At 36.1% G+C, this 26,727-nt stretch overlaps 2 protein-coding genes across 3 annotated transcripts; one reads left to right on the top strand and one right to left on the bottom strand.

Annotated features, from left to right (window-relative positions):
- Window positions 1-949: 949 nt before the first annotated feature.
- On the top strand, window positions 950-15,133 carry abcg2d (ATP binding cassette subfamily G member 2 (JR blood group)). Its single transcript, XM_028018281.1, has 15 exons — window positions 950-1,167; window positions 2,656-2,715; window positions 3,160-3,274; window positions 3,363-3,515; window positions 4,178-4,335; window positions 5,154-5,305; window positions 6,101-6,196; window positions 6,607-6,857; window positions 9,712-9,794; window positions 10,867-10,956; window positions 11,033-11,154; window positions 11,227-11,381; window positions 12,095-12,184; window positions 13,585-13,656; window positions 13,789-15,133. Exons 1-15 carry the CDS (start codon window positions 956-958, stop codon window positions 13,948-13,950), a joined length of 1,971 nt encoding a protein of 656 aa, XP_027874082.1. The 5' UTR covers window positions 950-955; the 3' UTR covers window positions 13,951-15,133.
- Window positions 15,092-26,727, bottom strand: pkd2 (polycystic kidney disease 2). Of its 2 annotated transcripts, none has more exons than XM_028018279.1 (15): window positions 25,894-26,727; window positions 24,331-24,444; window positions 23,341-23,474; window positions 22,311-22,561; window positions 21,981-22,205; window positions 20,640-20,868; window positions 20,388-20,558; window positions 19,272-19,453; window positions 19,056-19,176; window positions 18,883-18,981; window positions 17,886-18,007; window positions 17,684-17,801; window positions 17,049-17,209; window positions 16,261-16,408; window positions 15,092-15,460 (listed from the first exon to the last, which is right to left on the bottom strand). In XM_028018279.1, the coding sequence occupies exons 1-15, from the start codon at window positions 26,297-26,299 to the stop codon at window positions 15,263-15,265; spliced, it is 2,679 nt and encodes an 892-aa protein (XP_027874080.1). In that variant the 5' UTR covers window positions 26,300-26,727; the 3' UTR covers window positions 15,092-15,262. The 2 variants fall into 2 exon arrangements, with proteins under 2 accessions (XP_027874080.1, XP_027874079.1); XM_028018278.1 differs by having other exon boundaries at window positions 17,049-17,212; window positions 25,894-26,726.

The following is a 26,727-nucleotide window of genomic DNA, read 5'->3' as shown; positions in this document are numbered from 1 at the left end:
AATGAAAACTTAATATCTTGTGTTACAGGAAATGACTAAGAAGAAAGTTATTCATTTTTATAGAAATCAAAATTCCTCAAAAATAATCCAGATGTTGAGTCAGTTTAAAAAGTTTTATTAATTTAGTTATTCATCACTTCTTTGAATTAACTGTGCAGGTCTCTAATAATATGAAATTGATATGTTAATAATAATTTAACATAATAAATTATTATTATTATTACTAAATAGTAATACTGTTTAGGGAATAAACAGTAACAGAGCAGTCGAAAAAATAAAGGAAAAGGGAAAAATTAATCCCAAATTATAATGAAAAACATACAAGTGAAAGAAGACAAGAGAACAATAAAATGAAACAAAAACAATGATAAAAGTAAATTGTTAGATTAAGGCAAAAATAATGAGAACATATAAAAATTAAGTGAAAAAACAGAAGTGAAGTGAATAAATTAAGAAATAAAAAGAAAATGTGGGGAAATTTTAAAACATTTGTACTTTCTCCAGTATAATTTAGATAAAAACTTTATTTATTTGCTTCTTCATTTGGAACATTTTAAATATTGTATCTGACTAAATAAAGTCTAAAAGAACAAAAACAATTAAAATATGCACAAAAACATTGAATCGACTTGATCAAGATGATTCTGAGGTATTAATGTTTTGCAGCTTTTGTGTCATTTCGTTTTTGTATTTTAGGTGGAAATATCATTAAATAACTTCTTAATATTAATAATGATGATGAATTTAAAATCTAAAGTGGCATCTTCACACACCTATTTGATAACTTTAGTGTGACACAGATCAATAAACTGCCAATAAACTGTTTTCCACTCACAATCTTTAGTTTATACCATTTATGATTCTGACATCAGAAATCTTTGACTTATATTTCATTACCAGGTGATAAATCAAAAGTCTCTTTGCATTTTCAGGGTTCTTGGTTCTGTTCGGACTGATGGAGGGCGCCGGTCACATCAACATTGCGATGATAGAAGATATCGGCACCAATGGGACGTCGCCATCAAAGACGAGTCCGGACTTTAACAGAACCAACCAGGCTTGTGGTTCCACTGTCAGCTTCCACAGCATCCAGTATAAAGTCCAAATGAGGAGCGGCTTCTTCTGCAAAGCCAAACCAAACCCAAAGGAGGTTCTGACGGACCTCAAGTAAGTTTGTTTATTAAATTAAATCATCATCAGAATGGTAAAGTAGGAACAAAGCTTTTTTTGCTTTGTTTTTAGTCAATACATCCATAGTTTAGTTTAAATTTGTGACATTTCAGGTTTTTTTCAGTCATGTGTTTGTTAGCATATTTGGCAACATTTTATTTGAACCGTTTTAATGCAAAGCTGACAGTTTTAATGAAACTTTTAATGCAACTTTGCTTTAAAAGTGTCGTTATTTAGAGAATAATTATTATTCTCTAAATAATAACGACTGCAAAATCCCAATCCTGCAATTGGGATTATTTAATAATCATTAAATAACAATGATTATTATTTAGAGAATAATCATTACTCAGTAAACAATGACACTTTTAAAACAAAATTGCATTAAAAGTTGCATTAATGGTCAACTTTGAGTTAAAAGTATGAACTTTTCATTATTTTTTACATAAAAACTTTTCAAGCTGACATTTTTAATGCAGCTTTGCTTTAAAAATGTTATTATTTAGTGAATGATGGAAAGTTGACACTTTTTATTCACTTTTAATCCAACTTTTAATGCAACTATTCTTTGAAAGTTTTATTATGTACCAAATAATGCAAGGTTGACACTTTTAATGGACTTTTAATGCAACGTTGCATTAAAAGTGTCATTATTTACTGAATGACACTTTGTGACATAAACATTCATGAAGACGTCTTCGTGTTTATGACAATATCATGTCAGTCTTATGCACACAACTCCAAATAAAGTGTTACCAAATATCTAACAGTAGATATTTTTCGTAAACCGTTGAGGTCACAGGAGTCGTCTTTCTGTTAGTCTGTCAAATTCGGGAGAAAAATTTCAGCTAATTATTTCTGACTAGACGTAGCAGCGTATTTTAATAACCCTTTCAAGTCAGAGAAATTATGGAGAACTTTAAGAACATTGTTCATGTCAATTCTGCAGGATTTGGCTCATTGTGTTGCTGAACAATAGTGAATGGACTCTTACAGTGGTTCCTCTCAGATGGTATTAACGGTTACTGACATTTCCCATGGAAGAATGAATAATTTCATAAGTGTTTTGACCTCCACCTGCCTCTCTGTTAATTATATTATATTAAGCATGGGTTCTTGCATATAATCTCTCTAATGCAGTAAAGAGCAGACTGCCAGGGAAACGAATTAAACAGCATCACGTGATTCATCTCCGGAGTTTGATTCAGCCTTATTTTTCTTTTTGTTTCACTGATTCTTTGTGACTTTTCTTTAAGAGCTTCAAAGGATTTGCTCTAGACTTTCTTCCCCCTCGATTGTTGCTCAGTAGGTTTTGCTTCCACCTTTCATGAGATATTGTTGCTTTTTGTAATCTTGAAAAAATGCCTCAATGGAGATTATTTATCTGCTTGTGAAGTTTCAGCAAAATGAATGAATCTACTTCTGTTAGTCGCTGTTAGAGTGTTTTTTATTTCATTTTCTTCCACCTGTTTGTTTGTGTTTCAGTGGGATTATGAGGCCTGGCTTAAATGCTATTCTTGGACCAACTGGAAGTGGAAAATCTTCGTAAGCATTGATCGCTACTCTACGTTTAAAACGTTTACAGCAACTCTGAAAGGTGTCCTGGCAAAAGTCAGGTTTATTTTAGCTCATCAATATGGATTAAGAATAAAATCTCAGGTTGTTTCATACAAAGTCTGACATTCCAGTTTTAATTACTTTTTTCCTCGCTTTCTTTTGTTAAAAAGAAATTTGAAATGGCAGAAAATATTTTGAAAAAATTGCTTTTATTTTAATTTAACTGACCTGAATTCAATGTCCAAATAAATACAAGCTGTAAAACATCTAAGGTTATAAAACAAGATGGTGAGCAATCTGATATCACTGAACTAAGGAAGCCCAAAGAGTGCAACAGTGAAAAAAACTATTAAAATCTTTCAATTTCTACACCAAATGTTTAGTAAAACGTGTGATATTAACATGTTATAACAATACATACTTTTCCTAAAGTTTTTTGGATATTCTGGCCGGGAGAAAAGATCCTTTGGGTTTATTAGGGGAAGTTCTTATCGACGAAGCGCCACAGCCTCCAAACTTCAAGTGTCTCTCTGGCTATGTGGTCCAGGTGAGTTAATCAAACACCTGCGCTTGCTTGTAAACTCAAAATAAACTTGGTGTTTATCGCTATGTGGATGATGGTGTCTTGTTTCTAGGAAGATGTAGTCATGGGGACTCTCACCGTGAGGCAGAATCTAAGTTTCTCTGCAGCGCTTCGGCTTCCCGCCTCTGTGCCACAACGTGAGAAAGAAGCTCGAGTCGATCATCTTCTTAGGGAGCTGTGTCTCACCAAAGTGGCCGACGCTAAGGTAGAACATCAGAACCTCCTCAAATGAGTTATTAAAGCTGCAGAATGTAACTTTTAATTTTTTAAAAATAGATGTTTTTTACATATCTGTTGAAAATATCTCCATGTTGTGACGTCACCTTCCTAAAATAATGGCCTAAATCAAGTCACCACCTCTTTTTTCCAAACAATGATTTAGGCAAAAAAGAAGAAGAAAGGATGCCATTATTTTAGGAAGGCGCTGATAAAACACAGATAATTTGTGAAAAGATTGATCTCTTCCAGCTACTATTATTGTCTGAAGAACTGCATCGCTCCCAACCAAAAGTAACCAATCAGAGCCAGGAGGAGGATCTTAGCGCTGTCAATCATCCTGATGAACGCACTGTTAAATGTGCGAATGGTGGAGAAACAACTTACGGTTACTGGAAAACCATTTTCCCACCACCATCAGTGGAAAGAGCAGCGTAAACATGATTGATAGCGCTAAGACCCGCCTCCTGGATCTCATTGGTTGCTTCTAGTTAACATTGGGAGAAGTGGAAGAAGGCAGAGGAGCTTGATATTTTCAAAGATTATCTTTCTCATACTGTCACCATGTCGGGATAGTTTCAACAAATATGTAAAAATAATTTTTTATAAAAGTTGCAGACTGCAGTTTTAAGTGTTAATCTGTTTTTGCAGGTGGGCTCACAGCTGACCCGGGGAATCTCAGGAGGTGAGAGAAAGAGAACCAGCATTGGGATGGAGCTGATCATCGATCCTGCGGTTCTGTTTCTGGACGAACCGACCACAGGACTCGACGCCAGCACAGCCAACTCTGTCCTGCTGCTGCTCAAAAGGTGAACAAACCCACGTCTCCATTAATCACAGAACTGCGCAAACTGGAATTACAAAAAACATATTCTAGTCATAAAATTTTGACACATTTGGCAAAAAAATATGGCTGTTAAATAAGTAGATTTTAACTTATTTAACAATTCATAAAGCAAATAAGCTGCTTTATGAATTGTTTGTTAGCTGACGTAAACTGCTTGTGTCGAGGCTGGCGGGGAGGGAAATAAATATCACATCGAAAGGCTACTAAATATATTCATAAACACAAAAACAAAAGATATTATATCTATAATTTCAGTATGTTTTAATTAGTTTTATAATGCAGTTCCAATTAGTAATAGTTTTCCCCATTAATTGCTGTTTTTATTTATTTCAGTTAATAATAATGTTTTCTCAGTTTCAGTTATTTTGTTAGTTTTCGTTAACTATAAAAACATTGGTTGTACATTGTCACTGTAACGGTAAACTTTGAAATTTGACGCCTTGATATTGGGCCTCTGTCTCTTTAAGCAGGGCAGATGTCACTGTCAGCAGCGGGGTGGAGGAAGGGGTGGTCCCGTCAGACCGTCAGTTCCCGAAACCACCCAAAATAAGTTTGAGTAAAAAGCTTGTAAAATGACCCCGTTTGTTGAGACCGTGGGAGGGTTAAGAAACTCCTGCTCTTTCTGCCGTCAGCACATCATCACAACAACGTTCACTTTTACAAACTACTGAAGTAGTTTTTATATCAGGATGCCACTATGTGTGTTTGCTTCTGTTTATGGGAATGGAGAGTAATATGCTTGTGTTTATATTGCAGTGTGTGTTTACTGTGTGTACTCAGGATGGCCAGTCATGGTCGAACTATAATCATGTCCATCCACCAGCCGCGCTACTCCATCTACCGGCTGTTTGACACCCTGACTCTGTTGGTTGGTGGGAGAATGGTGTACCATGGACCAGCCTCCAACGCTTTGGACTACTTTACCAACATTGGTGACAATAGCTGCAATTCCATTACTAATCTTTGTCTATATTCTGATGATGTAAAAAAAAAAAAAAAAAAAAAAAATCAGAATTTTTCAATTCTGGTGTTTCCATTAAATGAGAAATTAAATGAAAATCACAAGTGATTAAGCTTGTTCACGTGATAAGTCATTAAAAATCATATTACATGATTTTTTAAAATATTCATAATTCAGCCATGCCGCTAGAGCTCATCTTCTACCAGCCAATCAGAGGAGACGTCGCCGTCTTATTCAGCCGTTGGAGCAACAAGCCCCGCCTACTTGGAAGACGGCTACGTATGCGCCATTTTGGGGAAATTGTAGTCACCTATTTTACAGAAGAGTTATGGATCAAACATGTTGGAATGAGACACAACTTTTTATGAACTGTGTGACGCTGTAAGAGCTCTGGTGGATCCAGGTGTCCCAAAAAAAAAAACAGTCAACATCCTACTACTTCCTGTCGTTTTCTTTGGCGTTTCCGCCAGTAGTAACATCCAGCTGTTGATCATGTGACTCGTGTTTCCATCGCTGTTTTGCAAAATACATCCACTTCGATACCCCCCAAAAAAACATTTAATGTAGTGCAATTTATTTTAAAATCCAAAATCTTGAGTCTTTTCTTGTTGTGTTTCCATTAAGCAAATTTATTTTCGTAATTTTAATTTGTGCGATTTTATAGTTAGTTGAAATGCAGCTAGTGATCTTGATGGAATCTCATCATATCTTTGTGGATTTGTTGCTGTTTTTGATTGATTCTATTGGGTTTGTTTTAATGTTGCAGGCTATCCATGTGAGCCTCACAACAACCCAGCCGACTTTTTCCTGGATGTCATAAATGGAGACTTCACGAAGCCAACAAAAGTTCACGACACAGCAGGTAAATTCATGTGAAAAAAACTTTATGTCTATGACAGCTGTCATTTTTAAGGACTTTCTTTTTGTATCCGTTCCTCTGTCAATAGTGAGCCAGAACTAATTACAGTCTTATTGTGAGTGTCTGTTTAAAAAATTCAGAGCAAAATGAAAACATCAGATTAAGGACAAATATCTCCAGGAGATGGATTATGTCTGAAAGACGACTCTTTAAGAAATCATTATTTTCCAAGTTTGTTAACAAAAACAAGAAATTTGACTTTGGTTCCACTTTTCTCCCAATAAAGATATTCAAAATGTAGATATATGTAGAAAATGGTGTCTTCATCTGCTGTGATGCAGTCTGATTCTGACTCTCGTCAGGAGATATTTTCAATACTTCAAAGCTTTTTTGCCTTGTGTACTCATGAATAGATCTGACTTTTGAGGAACTTGGTTCTACCAGGCAGAACATCGAGGAACGCCTTGTAGAAGAGTTCAAGAACAGCAGCTACTCTAGCGAAACACGAGCCGAGTTAAGGCGTATTCTCCAAACCAAGGAATGCGCATCACAGATGAAGCCTTGCAGCATCACCTACCACACCTCCTTCCTTCACCAACTCCAATGGGTTTTTCAGAGAACCTTCCAGAACCTCATGTTGACTCCACAAACGTCTGTGGCACAGGTGAACCTATTGGTGAACCTATTGATTCATAGTAATCTTCTCATTTTTGTTTTTAAAACACCTTTAAAGAAAAAGAGTGCATAATGTGTTTATCTCTTTTTATATCGTAATAATAAACTATGGGTTTTTCAGAGAAAGTTAGTTAGTCAAAGTTAGTTTTAAAAAAAACAGCAATAATTTGGGCTATTTAGTCTGTCAAGAAAGCAATAAAATGGAAATTAATTTTTCAAAGTATTCATTAATTAATTAATGTAAGTCTCAAATTAAATATTGAATTAAAAAGCAAAATATTTATTTTACAAACTTAATATTTATGCCTAAGCTATATTTGAAGCTAAATATTTAGCATCATGGTTAGCAAGCTAAATATTTCGTTTGAAGCTAAATTTTTGGTTTACAAATTACATAAATAGCTTCAAAAAATATTTAGCTTGCTAACTAAATATTTCATTTGATCTTCAAAGAAAATATTTAGCTAGAAAGGTAATTATTTTTGTTTGGAGGTAAATATGTGATTTAAAACCAAAAATATTTAGCTTCACATATTTAGCTCAGAGCTAAGTATTTAGCTAACATGCAGATTCTCTTAGGATGAGCTATTTAGGGGCAAAACAGATGTTTATCTTTGGATTTACAACTTCGGTGACTGCGTCAGCTCACTAGCATAAGCGCAAGTTTCAGGTTCGCACGACCCCGCTTTTATTTTGATAGCCCACTTCCTGTTATCGACAAACTTTCAGCTAAGAGGTGAATATTTAGCTTCAAGCTAATTATTTAATTCGCCAATAAAATATTTAGTTTGAAGATAAATGTTTAGTTTAGCTTGCAAGTTAAATCTATAGTTTGGAGCTAAATATTTAGCTTGCTAATTAAAATTTAGTTTGAAATTGTGACATTTATAAATACTTGAATAATGTAATGAAAATATGACTGAAAAATGAGCCCCCATTTTTCTCATTAACATTTTTATTGCTCTCGTTAGTCATTCTAGGGCAGTGAATTGCTGATAAAAGTCTCCTCACTTTAAGAATTATTAACAGCTAATTGGCCCTAAAGGAGTCAAAATAATCCCACCAGAGGTGCTCCAGGAGGCATGGGTGCTCTAATCGGCTTTGGCGACTGTTGTGACCCTGCTCCTGCCTCTTTGGGCTTGGATCTGAAGTGATATCATATCAGGCAAAAGCCCCTTTGGCCCGGATCTGGGAGTCGTCACATGATGGTGCCATGACCCGTCGCTCTACGCCGCCCTTGATTCCACATGAGGGACTGAGGAGAATGAGGTCAAAAAGCCTCAACCTCACTGACTTATCCGCTCACCCTGGGAACCTCTCGGTCCTGTCATGACCCGTAACTTGTTAGGCTTAAACTTGTATTGCTGTTAGCTCTTTTTGGTCATCTTTTACTCATTCTACACTTAAATTTAAATACCAGACAAAAGTAATCTGAGTAATTACAAAACACAGTTTTCAGGTGATTTAATTTATTATTGGAAAAATACTATCTGAACGAACCTTGCCCTATATAAAGCAGCTATACCCCTCACTTCTAAAGTTATGAATAAATTGATCGCTTTGATTTTTGGCTCAAATTCACTGGCCACATCCAAGCCTGATTACTTTTAGAGCAAGAAATAACTTGAAAAGAACCCGTCTGACAAGATGAAGTAGGATCAAATTGACACATTGATTTTACAGAATTATAAAGAAAACCAAATGAAAGTCTTTTAAATATTTTGACCTGGAAGCAGATATAAACCAACTGCTAAATCTTTAAAGCCTCCAGAAAAACCCTGTCTACAGAAATAACCTTCACTCTAGAACAGGTTCGGATGAATAGAACATTTAGCTTCCCCTAAACTAATTATTCTGTATAAATTATAAAACGCTAACTTACTTGACTGTTTGGTAAACGTTGAGTTGAATAAAGTTTTACATCTGTGTTGAGGTTTTGGTTATCAGCTGTTAAGAATTCAAACAATATATTCATGCTCTTATTTTGAAGTCAGTTTATGTAGGAGTTCTATTTCCTCTCTTCTTTTTCCTGTAGCCTACAGGCAGTAGTAGTGTGATAGTAAACAGTTTAGAATCTACTGATGTCCTCTCAATATTCAGCTAATGTAAACAAAATATAATTTTGTAATTGCGGTGTTTCCATCAAAGCAACTCAATTAAAATCAGACGAGTAAGTTTGTTCTGCAATAAGTCATTAAAAAAACATACCATGTCATGATCCTCCAACTACTTCCTGTTGTCTTCTTCGTGGTTTGTCCAGTAGTAGCAGCCGGCTGTTGATCATATGATTCCCGTGATGGAAAAATGTTTCCATTCCAAATTTTGATACGGCCAAAAAAATAAATAAGTAAAAATAATTTTAAAAAAAACACCTCACCATAGTGCCAAAATGTTATTGAATTTATTTTTGAAATATCAAATTATGCAATTATGTGGTCAATGGAAACGCAGCTAAAGATGCTCAGTTAGTTTCAGGTTGGTTGAAATTAGCGCTTTAGCATTAGCTTCCACTACTTACTATGTTGCCATTGTGTTCATGATCCAACAATAAGAAAGACTGACTGGACAAAATAGCACTGACTGTAGAGAGTTCTAAGACCAAAACCACTTCTGAGAAACATAAAGATCTGTTTCATATTTCCCAGAAGACACCATGATGGTCACAGAACTTTAGCGGAAATATTCTGTGGACTCCTGAGACAAAAGTGGGACTTTCTGGAAGGTCTTGGTCTCATCTGGTGTAAAACTAACACATGATGTTCTTTCAGAACAGTCATGTTCTGGGGCTTTTCTGCTTTCAGTAGCTGATGGAACCATGGATTTTGGTCTCTTTCTGTTTTCAGGTGGGAGTCAACATTTTTCTTGCCCTCGTTGTAGGAGCCATTTTCTTTGCAGTCCAAGATGATCAGAGTGGTCTTCAAAACAGGTCAGAAAAGCACATAACTTCAAGAGAGTCTGCAGAGAATCAGGTTTAGACTTTCCTCACGATTCCTATTTACAGAGACTCTTCACAGTCACACTCAGACATGCAGAAAAGGCAGTTCATGGAGAGGATTCACTCTGGATTTATAGTAACTGTTTTGCACCAGATATGTTAAATCAGCAAATAAGTATTTAAAACTGCAGTTGCAATAAACACAAGACATATAAATAATGTAATACTTGTTTAAAGTTTTCACATATGGTTTTTGACTCTGATAAAGTAGAAATGTCCAAGTTAGTTTCTAATTGTGACATCCCATTTGGTGCCCCCTTGTGGTCACAGCACATTATTTTCTGCAAATTTAATAGATTTAAAAGATTAAAACTGCAAACAATGCTACAAAATATGTAACGAAATATTAAATTTTATATTATTTTTCTCACTTCTATTTACTATTGATTTACTATTGAATAATTATAGCATTCATTTTGAATAAATGCTGATTTTTTAAATTTTAATAGGCAATGAGTTCTGTTGCGGAAAATTTATCTAATGTTGAATATACTATTGGATAAAAATATTCCACCACAATCCCTTTTTTTGATAAGAAAATATGCAATTTTTAAAAATATTCCATCAAATGTTATTTTATCTTCAGAGTTAAGGTTTTGAGCAGCAGGAAGTCTCTTTCTGTCTTTTTCTCATCAGAAACTTTTCCATTTCTTGCTAGAGGAGCAAAAATAACTTGATAACTTTTACCAGCAGCCAATCAGAAAAGACGAGCATGGCTAATAAAGTTTTCTTGAATTTCCTCTCTGTGGGGCAATAAAGGCTACTTCTATTTTCTGTCTCTATCTTCAATAGGTTATTTTAACTTTTATTTTATAATAATAACTGAGAAATAGATTACATTCATAAAAAAATATTTTCCATTTTCTTCCTCATCTTTCCCCCGATCCTAGCGCTTCCTGGCGGCCCTCACTATGAAAAACTCTGACCTAGACAATAAAACCTTTGGAAAAGTATAGAGATTTGTTCCAGAAAGAGATCCGTTCTGGTTTGTTGTTCCCTGCAGGATGGGCGCGCTCTTCTTCATCACGACCAACCAGTGTTTCAGCACCGTGTCTGCAGCCGAGCTCTTCATCACAGAGAGGAACCTGTTTGTGTATGTCGTCCTGCAGGAAGACAAAATGTCTGTGGCTGAAAGTTTTGGACTCTTAAAATCTGCCATCTTGTCACAGGCATGAGTACATCAGTGGCTACTACAGAGTATCTGTGTACTTCCTATCTAAAATCCTCTGTGACCTCGCCATGCGAACCGTCACCTCTGTTATCTTCAGCGCCGTCGTCTACTTTTTGATTGGTAAAAATGTTCTTGATCAGCAGATCCCTGTTGTTTCTGAAGGAAAACTTAGACGATGTCCTGTCTCCTCAGGGCTGAAGTCCACAGTGGAAGCTTTTCTCATCTTCACGTTCACAGTGACCCTGGTGGCCTACACGGCCACAGCCATGACCATGGCCATCTCAGCCGATCAGAGCGTCGTCGCTCTCGCCAACATCTTCATGACCATAACGTTTGTCTTCATGATGGTGAGAATACTGTCAATGTTTGATTAAAACAAGCCACTGTTTAACCACTTTCCTGAAAATTTGAGGGCTGGAACTAAGAAATATTTTAGTAATTGATTATTGACCATTAATCATACGTATATTCGGGTAAAAACTTGCACATTCTACATATTTTTAATTTTATCACTTATGCTTATTTATGCATAATGTAACTCAATCCCTTTAAAAATAAAAAACACTTTCCTGAAAACTTTAGGGCTGCAACTAACGATTGTTTTAGCGTTTGATTAATCAGTTATTCTGACGATTAATCACATTTTAAAAATGGCACATTGAACATATTTTTCATTTAACCACTTGAGCCATTTTTATAAAGTACTAGAAATACATCAATAGATGCACATACAATAACTAAATTCTTTAAAAAAACACTTTCCTGAAAGTTTTAGGGCCGCATCTAATGATTATTTTGGTAATTGATTAATCCATTATTTTTGACAATTAGTCGGATACAAAATGGCACATTCCACATATTTTTCAATAAAACAATTAAAACTTTTTCTACCTGGTCTGCAGGTACCAAGTTGTGTCCAAATTGGGCCGTTACTATTTTATAGAACTCTGTCAGGATTTGGGTGACTTATTGAGAAAATGAGGATATTTTAGAGGAGCTTCAGCCTGTCTGCTGTGGAAAAGCGTCCTGAAAGTCTCTGCATGTTGATCTGTGTTTGCAGATTTTCTCCGGTCTGCTGGTGAACCTTCCCAGCGTTGTGGACTGGCTGGCTTGGCTGAAGTACTTCAGCATTCCTCGATACGGCTTCGCAGTAAGTGTGAACAGAGGAAACCCAATTTTAAACATTTTCATGTTTGACACGTTTACTAAGTGTAGTGTTGCTCAGAGTTAATCAGAGTGAAGTACACACGTTATATAATCATGTTAATATATCGCTGTATAGAGAAACTGTCAATCATTTGCATATTTTGCTAAATATTTAAATATATTTCATGAATATATATTGTATAATACATGTATCATATATGTAATGTGTAAACACATACATGAGCTATGCTTATGTAGAAAAATATAAACACTATATATTTTCCAATATAATGCAATGTTTTTGTTTTGTATAGGCAGTTACATCTCAACTGTGAGACAGAAATCTAAGATTAAATCTGGAAAATTACCTTGTATGATTTTTAATAATTAATTTAGTTTTGGGGGGTTTTTTGCTAGAAATAAATGCTTGATACAATTCTGGTTCTGGTTTTCATACACTCCTTCATACAGATGTTCATCAGCTGTGTTTCCATTTACCATAAAACTGTGTAAATTGGAATTACGGAAATAAGTTAGCTTTTAAGGAAGCAAGCCAATTTTGAAAAACAAAATAACACCTTGTTTTTAGATTAAATGTTTTGGCGCTAGAATGAAATGGTTTTTCAGCCGTGTTGAAATGTATTTCACAAAACTGCAATGGCAGCAATTTTTTAGCGTCACGAGTCACATGATTGACAGCCAGATGTTACTACTGGCAGAAACGAGAAAGAAAGGAAGGAAGGAAGAACGAAAGAAAGACAACAGGAAGTAGTAGGAGAATGATGGTTTGTTTATGTTTTCTTTATTTTCCACCAGAGCTCTCACAGTTCATAAAAAGTTTTATATCATTCTAACGTGTTGAATCCATAGCTCTTCTGTAAAATCACCATCTACAATTTCCCCAAAACGCCACAATAATGGCCGCTCCCAAGTAAGCAGGACTTGTTGCTCCAGCCCCTGAATAAGCCACAGACATCTCCTCTGATTGGCTGATAAATGAAAGCTCAAGTAACTGTTTACATCCATCGCCACCATGATTTTTAATAAGTGAACAAACGTATTTTAATTTCATTTCTTATATAACGCAAACACCGCAGTTGCAAAATGGTGTTTCTTCAACATTAGAAGAATATTGTCTAAGATTTGCTCACATTTGTAATGAAAACTCAGCCAGTTTCCAGTACAAGGAGCTCCCACAGTTAGAGCTTCCCTCAGTTCATGTCTAACTGAGGGAAGGAGGTTGTTGAGCAAAATCTTATGTTCAACTACAACAGAAAAAATAAAAAATAAAAATCAGGAAGGAGCCAAACCCCTTTTCACACCTCTGTATGATATATAAGTGTGTTTGAGGTTTTTTTTTCTTGAGTTTTCTTTTTTCTTGATATCAATGTCATCCACATTCAGGCCTTGAAGATCAACGAGTTTGTGGGTTTGAATTTCTGCGAGGAGCCGCCGATCCGGAACGCCAACATGTCTGCAACAACGGCGGGCTGCGGTGTGAGCGCAGCGGGCCAGATGTGAGTAAACCTTCCTGCATCACGAATCCATCAAGGATTACTGATCCTTCCTGGATCACAAATCCTCTTCTGATCTAGTTACCAAGCAGAGCTGTGTTCCTCCAGGTGTACAGGTGAGCAGTACCTGGACTACCTGGGGATAGAGTACAGCTCCTGGGGATTGTGGGAAAACCACGTGGCGTTGACTGTTATGATGGTCGTGTTCCTCTTCGTCGCCTACCTGAAACTGCGCTACATCAGGAAGTTCACCTGAATTAATCTGTAACATTTTAAGATTTATACTCTCTTATATGTGAGCATCCCTTTCCCATAAAGAAACGATAAATAAAATGCTTGGCTCTGTCCGAATGTCTGGAAAGCTAGAAATTACATCTAAAGAGAATAATGTGTCAACATGGAGGAAAACTACTCATAATTTAAACTAAACAAACACTGCTGGATTTCACTCTGACCAGCAGATTCTGGAAAATCGTAGATTTTAGGAGATCTGCATTTTTTCTGGCTATAAAGTTCTGTGAAAAAATATTTGCATCCTTTTCTGCTTCTGATTTTTTTATGTTGCAGTTTTTCTTTTTAAGATAATCAATTGAATAATGACAGAGTGTTATGAAAAAAATGTAACTCTTAGAGTTGCTTTTGAACCATAATAAATGGGACATTGACCAACATATTTGATGTGTATTGATGATTTTGATGATGGAACTCCATAAAATGTAATGTTACTGGTTTCTCTAATTAGTGACTGTATTGTGTTTTTATGACTTTTATTTTTGTGTTTTATGATGTAAAGCACTTTGAACTGCCTTGTTGCTATAAAAATAAACTTGATTGATTGACTGATTGAAATCACAAGAATAAAGCCATGATACTGGACGAGAATGAAGTGATATTATAAGAATAAAGTCATAACATTACGAGCATAAAGTCGTAATAATACGAAAGTAAAGTCGTATGACAAATCCATCACATAAAGGCGATGAAAAATGATATGATTAGCTTTCTAACTCCAGTTTGAATCATTCCAAAGAAATAAAAGTTATGAGCTTGTTGAACATGAATAAAAATCAGATTTTTTTTTCTTATTAAGATTTATTTGGCAATACAGATTAAAAACAAAAAGATTGTCAATCAAGAGAGATTTTAAGGCAATAAAAATAAATGCACAGGCTTCCTGTGAACACTGTTCGCACTCCAAGTTGAAGTTTGTTTTAAGTTACAATATGTATCATAATGAAATCATAAGCTGATTAACTCAAAGCTTAGGTGATGAGCAGAGGCTGAGTAAATATGACATGTTGTGTAACTGTGATGTGTGGCCGCAGCATTAAAAAGCAGGTGGGTATTTTCCATACACAGAATATGCCAGCAGTTAAACTTCATCATCTTCTCTCATCAGGATAAAGCTTTTTGATTGGACAAATTCTGTCTCTAGCAAATTAAACACCTTCAGGAGCAAATTTTCTCTGAAAACTCTCCATGTTTTTTTTGTTGTTTTTTTTTACTATTCCAGGAGTTTTCCCAGTAGTGTCTTTCCGGATCGGGGTAATTCTGAACTTGTCGGGTGTTTAGACGTGGACGGCTCCGTTTGAGCTGACATCGAGGCCGTCCACGGACAGGGAGGATGGAGGACGGGCCCGCGGGCCGACCGGAGTGTGGCTGACCTGTGAACCCAAGTCGTCTGACTCCCAGCGCTCCAGCTCCTCCCTCACCAGTCGCTCCGTCTGCTCCCTGTGGACGTCCGTGTCGCGGCCCAAACGCTCGTCCTGATAGGAAAATTCCGTTAAGTATGGCTGAAATGATTAATCAAATGAATCATGATTAATTGACTATTGGAATAATTGTCTGTAATAATTAGCCTGTAAATATATTCTAAACAGAACTCGTCAAGTGGCAGTTTTAGCTTCACCTGGTTCAATTTCTGTAAAAAAAAAAAAGTCTATTGAGTAGAGCTAAGACGATTAATCATGATTAATTGTTTATTGAAATAATCGTCGATTAATTGTTAACTGCATAGACTCAGAAAAAGGACATTTGCTGAAAGAACAACACACATAGAGCTGTAAAAAGAGGAGCTGAATTGTTTATTTACTTGTATATTTACATTATTTTTAACATTTTACAAAATAGGATTAAGTGATTAAATAAAAAAATCTGCAGAATGTGCCAGTTTAAAAAAAATCAAATTACTTAATAAATTAATTACAAAAATAATCATTTACTGCAGCTCTACTATGACGTTGTACATTTTCTGTTCAAAGCTCCCATTTGTACCCGATCTAAGACATTTATACGTTTCAGGAAAATAAATTAAAAGCCGAACTTAAAGTTTACAAAACAACCAAGTAAGGTAGTGCTTCAGAATTTATCCAAAAAAATAATTTAAGGGAAGCTAAGAGTGCAAAATGTTTACAGAGTTAGCAAAAATGCTCAAATGAAAGCAAAAAAATGTAGTTCCGCTATCAACGCATTAGCATAAGATTTGTTTGTCAAAAGGTTTGTTTTTTGGGGCTATTTTTCTAAAATGAGGAGCCTGAAGTATCCAACATAATCTGGGGCTTCTCACCTCCATGACTCCGTCCAGCAGCCGGCCCAACACGTCTTTTCTTTTCAGCTTAGCTCGCTCCATTCCCTCCAGCTTCACTATGACGGCGTCGATCTTCGACACGATGCTGCCGATGGAGTGCTCCATCCGGTCCACTCGCCTCACCAGACTGGCACAAAGAAAACAGAGACGTCTAGAAAACCCAAAGGATCCAGATTCCGTTTGTGTTTTTATGAAACGGCATCAAGACTCTGACGTAATCAAATGGTTTTAGTTTTAGGAAACACGCTTGTCACCATTATCACTATCAATACCAATCAATAAAGGAGTACCTCAGGGCTCCGTTGTTGGATAACTCCGACTTGGTCAAATCATCTCCTCATATCCACCTGTATTACATTTCTATGTTGATGACACAAATCTATTTCAACTCTAAAGACTGATTTAAAGCCTGAATGTGTGCAACTCTTCTTTAAAACTCTTTGATCTGGTTCCAAAAGGACTGAGAATCTTTTAGAAACAGGCAGGCGATCCTTCTGTCGAAGCCTTGCTTTCATCTCTGGTTTGTCTTCTGATTCTTCACTAAATTCAAGTTTTTTCCCCCCAAAAACCAACTCTGGATCCCCTCATGAATGCCTTCTTTAGGGTTGAAACGATTAATCAGATTTATCATGATGAATCAATTAGTGAAATAATCATCAACTAATTTTCTAATCGATTCATCATTAACCGGAGTATAAAGCCATTTGCTTAAAGAACAATGTCACTCAGAGCAGTGTTTAAGCCAGCGGGAGGACTGATGTGCATACACTTGAAGCTCTTCGTTTGAGACGCCGCCTGAGCTGCTGCCGCGCCGACGGGAACTGTGACCCGAGTCTTCGTCATCGTCCTCCTCCGAGTCGTCCTGCGTGCGAGGGAAGCTGCGCCCGCTGCTGGGTCGGGTCAGCGAATTTCGCTCCAGCTCCAAGTCCTCCTAGCATATGAGCAGAAACACACTGAGCGTCTGCATGACAAAAACACAAAATCTTACCAGGTACTTTTGGTCTAGTTTCTGCTGCAAATACACTTGAAATGAGGCAAAACTAACTTACCAGTAACTGTTCAGTAACATATAGGAACTTGTCTTAAGTCAAGTAATTTCTTAATGTTGATGAAAAACTACTGGTACTATGGCAGATTATTTCACTTATATCATGGGAAAAATATCTTGTTATAAACTAAATAATCTCCCAACGGAACAAGAATTTTTTCATCAATACAAAGAATTATTTACTTAAGCCTAGCTTGCTGAAAAGTTACTTGTTAGTTTTTTTCTAATTTCAAGTGTAATAAGATATTTGCACTTGAAACTAGACCAAAACTACTTGATAAGATTTTGTGTTTATGCAGTGTGTTTTTGTTTTTCCTCATCCCAAAGGAAGGAGTCGTGCGCTTCATCACTCACTCTCTCTTTCTCCAAGTCGTCTCTCATCTGCTGGTGTTCGTGCTCCGTCAGCTCCGGGTCGCCGTCCTGATCGTATTTAGCAAAGATGGCCTGAATCTCTGCGTCTGTGTGGCCTTTTCTGAACCAGATAAAAACACAGAACACGAGTGACAAGCTGTATGCATGCAGAACCTAGCGTCACTGATGTGAGGTTCTCAGTCACCCTTTCAGATCCTGACGCAGCTCATCAAAGTTCATTTTACTGCTCGCTTGTTGCAAACCACTGGAGATTTCGTCCACCGGCGTTTTCTTCAGTCTTAACTTCATCAAAGCTTTGTTGCAGCCCTGCAGGGAGGAAACAAACTGAATTACATCTTTAAATAAGATGTAATTCTACAAAAATAACCTACAAGTTTTTTTGTAGTTTGTAACTTTCCATTAACCTCACCGGTTCCTTTTCATCTTCAGTGTCCCACTTATTCAGCATTTCAGTCATTAGCCTTCCATTGACCATAGAATTGCACAAATTGGAATTATGAAATTAAATTTGCTTAATGGAAGCACGTCAATTTTGAAAAGACTCACATTTTTTGGCGCTAATATGAAGTGGTTCTTCGGATGCATTAAAATGATTGAATTCTGCAAAACTGCAATGGAAATTTTTTTCACATCACACGAGTCACATGTGTAACAGTCACATGTAGTAATAGGATGTTTCTACTGGTGGAAATGACAAAGAAGATGACAGGAAGTAGTTGGGGGATCATGGCACAGAATGTTTTTTAATGACTTATTATATTCACGTGTAAATTTAATTGCATTTCTTACTTAATGAAAACACTGCAATCATAAAATTAGGTTTTTTCCAACATTAGCGGAATATCAACAAAGTTATGCACACATTTGTAGAGGAAATGCAGATAATGTTCTCATTATCTATGTCACTCTGTGTCGTATTTAGTTTATTAGTATTGTTGCAAAGGTCTTGCCATATCTGTTAATTCCTTTGTATGTATTATTTTTTCAGTAATTCTTTTACCTTTCCATACACAAGTAAAAAAACAAAACAAACAAAAACCCACAATTCTGAAAAAACAAAAGACAAACATCATGATAAAACTAATACAAAGATACTGTATCTTGCATTTGTGCTAGAAACAGGTACTTAAAATAAAACATTCCTTTAAATAATGAAATAAATGTGTGTTTTCCTTTGATACCTTCTTGATGAGGTCAGTCATTTCCATCTCACACCTCTGCTGGGACATGTCTGCCTTCACCTCAGAGTAGGTGTCATTGATGATAGCCAGGAACATGTTCTGTACGGACAAAAATGTTTTGGTTTTGCCGCTCTTACAGTAATATGTTAAAGCCATGGGTAACCTTCACTTACCATTAATATAAAGAAAATAAAGAAGACAAATGTTGTAAAGTAAACAGGTCCGAGCACTGGGTTTGACTCTTCAATCTCTGAGAAGCCAAAGTCTCCCAGAATGATGCGGAACTGAGTGAATCTACGCAAAACACAAAACATCACACCTTAATAAAACATAAACATATCTCAAATGAAATGTAGGCTGGATTTGTGAGATGAAACTGTTTTTCTTACACGCTGGCTTGGAAAGTGCTGAAATCATTGACTTGTGTCCCAAACACCAAGTAGGCGAGCTGAGCATACGCCAGGAAGATGATGAAGAACATGATGGCGAACCCTGTGAGGTCTTTGGCGCAGCGGGACATGGTGGTGGACAGCTGACTCATGGTCTTATTGAAGTTGATGAACTTAAACAGCTGGTGGAGGTGAAGAACGTGACGTTAGAATAAGAAAAGCACTGATCAACCTTTTTCACTTCCGATACCGATATCTGTGGTTTGGTATATCAGTCAATACAGATCCAATACAGAAAAACAGTGTTGAATTAATCTAAAGTGTTTCTGTTTTTAATGCAGACGTAAATGTACTGACTTACAAATTTATTTGATAACTCTGTACACTTAAATAAACAAATAACTTAAGTTTGGTCAAACATGTAAAAACAAAACAACTTTAATTTGTTCAGACAAAAACAGCCGATCTAAAATAAATAATAAAGAAAATGGCAAAAACAACAGGTTTTTGGTCAAACAAGTAAAATATAAACTGCAACAAAAAAATTTCCAAAAGGTGCAGAAAATGCAATTAGGTACTCTAATTAAAATAAATCAGACGCGCAGCATAAAAATTTATTCAAAATTCCTAGTCCTAAGAATCTGAAATAATTAAAAATGCCCAAAAATCATTTTTAGTCTGCTTTTTTTTTTTTTTGTAAATTTATATTTTGAATAGTTATTTTTAATTTTAAAAAAGTCAGGCAGCTAAGCTGGCCTCAGAATTCAAATTTGAGAATTTTATGCACAAACCTATTTTTGTTTAAATATAAACTGATGGAATTTGATGCAGTATGGATCCTTATAAAAAATTTTAAATAAATGTTTGATTAGTTTACACTGTATTTCTTCTAGTCTCATAATTTAAACAAAATCTCTGGACTGAACAGAAAAACTGGTTATTTGATCAAATCATGACCCTAAAAATTGGACACACATTGTCACTGATACTCAATCCCTCACATTTTTTAACAATAAATATGGGGACTGGTACAGATACTAACATCAAATCAAGTGTATTTTCAGTTAATATGGACATTTTTAGAGTAAAACTGAATTGCAGGAGGAGGATTTGTACCTTGACCCAAGAGAAAAACACAATAACAGCTGCCAGGTTGTTGAACTGGACCTGGAGGCTGGCCAGAGGCTCAAAGCTGGGATGAGCTGTGTAGTTCTCCAACAGCCCACTCAGCAAGTTTCGGGCCATGGCTGTTCTGGTTATGTTCATAATAATAGCCACAACGCTCAACTACAATGAAAATAAAATAATAAAATCGCATTAATATGATTTCAACTGGATTCATTTCTAAGATGAACCTTTGATACGCACCACTACGATCAGAACGTCAAGACAGTTCCACATGCTCTTGAAGTAGTGCAGCCGGTGGATGTGGACTTCCAGCACTTCCTCCACAACGTAATAGAGGATGAAGAGGCAGAAGGCCACCTCACACATGCCCACAAAGTAGTCCCAGCTGGACACGTATCGGATCAGACGCACCGTCTGGAAGTGCCAGGAGGTCACAGCCCCTCCGGTAGCCGGGAACTCCACCAGCAACCTGATGGACCCGGACATTCAGGTTCATTTCATGTTGGATAATTCTAGACACACTGCAAAACCATCTATTGAGCTTCTATATGTTACTGAACATTTATTTGTAAGTTAGTTTTATCTTATTTCATGTATACTAATATACTTGCACTAGTCTAGACCATCAATACTTGGTAAGATTTTGTGTTTTTGCAGTGTAGATACAAATAAACTTGATTGACTGATTGATTGACAGGCCTGGACATTATGACTGAAAAACTTATCATGAAATAAGCATTTCACATCAGTCGATATTGTTAATTGTTGATTATTTTTTCTGTTGGAGATATCTGAATTTCTACCAGACTGGTGGCATGACCCTTCCTGTTTGATCCAGTTTTCATTCCACGCTATTGTTTTTTTATTTTTAAGCAGGTATGAGGCACAGTGGTGAAACCTGAAACTGCTGCTGCGCAAGTTACCCAACAGGTTGTGGCTTGGTAACCAAAGAATGAGGGAGTTGCTTGGCAACCAAAGAATGAGTGAGTTGCTAGGTAACCAAAGAATAAGGGAGTTAGTTGATGCCACCAACTTTGCTTACCTCGCTTTAGTCGTTAAGCAAAGTCTGCCTACATCTCCCAGAATGCTGCGCAGTTCTGGATCAAAGTTCAGTGAATATTCCATATACTGAATACTGAATATACTATTGGAAGTATTATCTATTTATACTGATCATGTGTCTATCATGATATATATTGCCATTGATTTATTGTACAGCCCTACTTCTATACAGATACAAATATAACGCAACCTAAGAGTGCAACTCTAAACATTTTTATAATATGTAGATTTTAGCATAAATTCCCTTTAATGGGGTTCATTTTTACAGGGTTTCTGTAGGTTTCACCAACTCAAACTTAAGACTTTTTAACACCTTTTTAAGAGCACTATGAATGCAATTTAAGACCTGTATTCATGCAGTCTGATAGCACTTTGTATGATGCATTCATTGATTGGAAAAAGGATTACATATTTGCATTTCTGACCGACAAGTCACCTGTCTGGAGCACTCAAGCTGAAAATCGGGGAATTCTGATCAGTTTTCTCTGTGTATCTCTAGTTCAGACTGATGACTGTTACCTGCCAATGCAGAATAGATTTATATTTCCATTGTAGACTGAGAAGTCAAGGAAGACGGCTCTGGTGCCTCTGTCCAGCCATAGGTGGTCTTTCAGGAACTGCAGACGGTTGGATGACTCCTCTTTTGTTTGAGACAAGTCCAGGTAGTAGCCTCCACCTCCATACTTAGACACCTGCCCCCAGTGACTGCTGCTATTCATCTCACTCTCTGTGGTGTACATCCACCTGTCACACATCCAGAAAAAAAAATATTTAGGACACAGTCATGCATTCAAAAGTCTAAATTTGCACAAATTTTTAATTTTAGTGCAGTATTTTGCATTAACTAACGCTGTTCCATTCTTTGGACCAAAGGGGGCGGTGTCCTCGTTGCTGGGGGTGTATATGTTATAGCAGTCCTGGACCTCGTCCCTCAGGTCCTCGTGGACAGAACAGGACTCATTGCGGACCTTGACCTGCCGGAGCCGCGGTACGCCGAGGAGGAGATTCTCATAGAAGATGAAGCTCTGATTCTCTGGCAGGCTGTTGTTGTTGTACCAAACGTCCCAGTACATCCCACCAAGGAAGGGCCCCTGTGTGAACTGGAAGGGCAAAATCCCAGTTTTTAATGCACACTGTGTCAGAAAGGGTAGTTTAGATACATAACTTGGTGGAAAAATATTTACTTATTTATTAAATTACTTTAAAAAATAAAAATGAAATGTAAAATATAAAGATAATTCAATGAAATAAAATTTTAAATAGAAAAAAAAATTTAATTATAACAAATAAACACAAATATCTATAAAAATAACATGTAAAATAAGATGAAAACATAAAAAAATGGAAAATGATTTCAGTAAAAAAAAGACAATTTTCAAAAATTTTAAAACATTTATTTATTTAATCAGAAGAATAAATTAAAAAAATATAAAAAATTAAAACAACAAAATAAAAAATTCAAATAGGGAAAAATATGTGATTATTTAATTTAAAAATTCAATATAAAAAACATTAATTTTATTGTAAAAAAGAAAGAAAATATAAAATAAAAAGATAAAACACCATTTCAAACATAATGGAAAAGGATTGATTTATTTAATTATATAAAATTCAAAAATAATGACAAATTTAAATAAAATATAAGATAACAAGATAAAAAAAATTAAATATCATTTTAAAAACTTGAAAAAACATTTACTTAATTATAAAGAGTAGAAAAAATAAAAACTGTAAAATAAAATAAATTAAAAAGATTAATTAAATTTTTTTTTAAGATTTTGAAAATACATTCCAGAGTATGGAGAAACATTTATTTATTGCGTTATTAAAAAATAAAGATGTAAAGAAATGAAAATAAAATAAATGATTTTAAAAAAACCTTCCAGAAGTCCTCCATGGTGGAGAGGCTCCTAAATGTAGTTTGGTCCCCAGGAGACAGCGGCGTGTCCAGGAATAGCTGAGACATAACTTTGGTGTAATAGTACATGTTGGAGTTCACCATCCCATACGTCACTGCAGAGCACAATCCAGACAAACAGCAATGATGGCACAAGTTAGCATGTTGTTAATCACGTTAGCTTTACACACCGGGAATTAAAACACAGGACATTTTCTTCCAGTTTTAGGTTTTTATGTTTTCGGACGGAACAAAAACAAAACATGAAAAACATCAGGGAAGAAAATTATGTGGCAATATTTAACAAGTGTCATATCATGCAAAGGCAAGTACTGAAGGAATGTAAACTTCTGATTCTGAAGATGTCAGTTAATAAATCTAAAATAAACTCTCTCTCTCAGTTTTGTTGCATTTAGTAAATATGAATAATTTTGGTAATTCTAATTGACTTAAAACGAGAGAAGTTATTCTGAATTAACTTCAGACAGGGAGAAAAAATGGTGTTTGTGTCTCTTTATTTGCTGCATGTAAAGTTCTGGTTTCAAACTGAGTAAAATCTCGAATCTAAGCTTTGATGCAGTGAGAGTCTGACAGCAGCGTTCAGAGTCGGAGAAAACTAAATGGTCCAGTTCATTTCCTGATCCACCCAAAACCACAGAGTGAGACTTTTTCACTGCAGTAAAAAGAAAAAAAACGAACATTAGCATTATCTTTTTATTCACACGTTATTCACCAATGATATTTTTCCCCATCTAATAACTAAGTACTTTGGTTTTTGCACTGTTGTTGAAATTGAATCCCCCTGAAAAACGTTGGAAACTGGATAAATTCCTGCCAAACTAATTAGAGTAACAGCTGGAAAAATGTTGGGGGTTTTTCAGCTTCAGGGGCAGAGCCAGAGTTTAAGAAGCCTAAGAGAGGAATCTCTGCAGCAAAGTTTGAAATTTGAAAGATTGTGTTTTGTTTACTTACAAACGCAAACAGTGATGAGGAAGCCAACATATGTGAGCATTTCCCTCAAGACGTTTCTGAGGTAGCGTTCTCTGCTGCTGTCGCTGTCCTCCATCAGCTCAGTTCCCCACAGAACTGCAGAGGAGATGATTAAAACGTACATCACCACATTAACAGAGAATAATATACAATATGTTCTGCTTTAACATATTATTGTAAAGCTCCAGGTTTCCAAAAATGTGATTATTACACCACAGATTTGGCATTTTACTCTCAACACACCTAAAGTAAATCACTATTGGCACCTTGGTAAAATAAAACTTTTGTCTGACAAAGACTAACGAAAAAACAACTGAAACTGAGAAAACATTTTCGTTAACTGAAATAAATAAAATATGCAATTAATGGGAAAGAACTACCTAACTGGAACTATATCATGCATTTAGAAAACTAACTAAAACATACTGAAATTGTAGATGTAATATTCTTTGTTTTTGTTTACTATTTATTAGCCTTGTGAGCTGATGTGAAAGTTATTTTATTTTTTTCCCCGCACAAGCCATTTACATCGCTGTCGGCAAAAAAAATGGCAACAGCAAAAGTTGGTATAAAACACCAGAGTCAGTTGGTTGTTCAACAATAACTAAATATACTAACTAATAAATACTAGCAAACACACTCTAATTAAAACTAACTGAATGAGGTGGATTAGCAATGCTTGCTAACAGTTGATGTTGTCAACTAGAACATTTGACTTATTGTCTCTGCTTCCTGGATATTGAGCTGTTAGCATGTTGTGACAGTAATTAGACTGCCATACAGTAGTCTTTAGTCAGAGGCCTCTGGATTCATTGCAACACTGACTGCTACTGGACATTCTTCCTACCAACAGCATCACCATCCAGATACTTGGATGAAATACGTTATGCCAAAATTTAATTTCCCTTTGGGGAAAATAAACTATTTTTGAATTGAATTGAATTTGAATATTCCAACTTAAAAGACTTGAAATGTTTCTGTAATGTGCCTTGAGATGACAATTGAGATGACATTTATATTTAATGCTATATAAATTAACTGAATTGAATTGAACTGTCAAAATACCAGAGGAAACATACAAAAAGTTGTTTAGCAACTAAAAGAAATTTATTTGCTGTAACACCAACAAAGAATTTTTGATTAAATACTTGGAATGGTGTAAATATTCTTTACAAGCCATTTTTATTACAATATAATAAAATGCATGCTCCTTTTACATTCTTCTGTTATATTTTCAGACATGCCTGTCTCCTTTCTTTTTATAAATAAACTTGTTGGTTAAATAAAAAATTAATTTAATGTAAGAAAATGCAATGGCAAATAACAATGGAGCCTCAGGTTGCGTCATAAAAAACACTTACAATAAGAGATAATGATTGACATTTCTGATGTTTTAAACTGTAGTATGCATGTTAAAATAACAAGAAGATCCTTAAAATGTTTATTTTTATTATCTTTATAAACTTTAAATCTCATTTTCAACAGCTTAAACATTTTTAAGCTGCAGAAAATGTTACTTTTTTTAAAAAGTTCATCATGACTTACTTCTGATTTTCTGCAGAATCTGCTTCAGACAGCTGCGGTGCTCATGTCTGTCCTGCTGCCGGGCGTTGATGGTTGGGGTCGGGGTCGGGTAGAGTCCTCCTCGGGGGATCTGGGCGCTGCTGCCCCCGCGGTTGTAGCTGCTGCTGCTGCCGCTGGAGGCCGTGGACACCGACCTTCTCCCGGGACTCGCTTGAGGCCAGTCCGCCTCCATGATCTCTTCCTCCGGCTCGAACACCGGGTTGTCGCGGCTCCACGCCTGCCTGGACTGTGGAGACGGGGTGCCTATCACCCCTCCGAGACCCAGGTCTTGGTGCTGGATGTTCTCCATCTCTATCCCCTCGCTGGAGTCCGGTCCTTGGGCCGACCTGCCGGACTGGCTCTGGGGTCTGACTCGAGACGAACTCATGGTGGTCCGGTTATCTGCTCCGAACGGTTCCGACCATCGGAAAGTGAACGGTTATCCCCCAAAACGAGGATAAAAATCTAAAACTACAAGGACTGATAGATTAGGAGTATCTGACATAAAATTAAGGAATTTATCTATAAAATATACCGATTCTTAGACGAGTTTAAGTAAAGACTTTACATCGCTGCTGGTCCAGTAAGAACCGTTTGAAAACTTTCTTCAACCCAGTCTCAGAGAAACAATATATTTGGTTTAAAATAGTTCCCAAAAAGTGGATAAAGTAGTTTAAAAGAACCGCGAAACTGGTCCCAATAATTAAAACGTCGTGTTTAAGTGAAAAAGCGGAGATGGTTTTTCTTGTCCGGGGACAGCCATCTTGTTCTTCTTGGACTGTTCCCCCAAAATTTCTCCTCTGTTTTTCCGCCTCT

The sequence above is a fragment of the Xiphophorus couchianus genome, chromosome 5, assembly GCF_001444195.1.
Source record: "Xiphophorus couchianus chromosome 5, X_couchianus-1.0, whole genome shotgun sequence".
NCBI lineage: Eukaryota > Metazoa > Chordata > Actinopteri > Cyprinodontiformes > Poeciliidae > Xiphophorus > Xiphophorus couchianus.
Note: the sequence above shows the minus strand (reverse complement) of the source record. Positions and strands in the feature narration are given on the sequence as shown.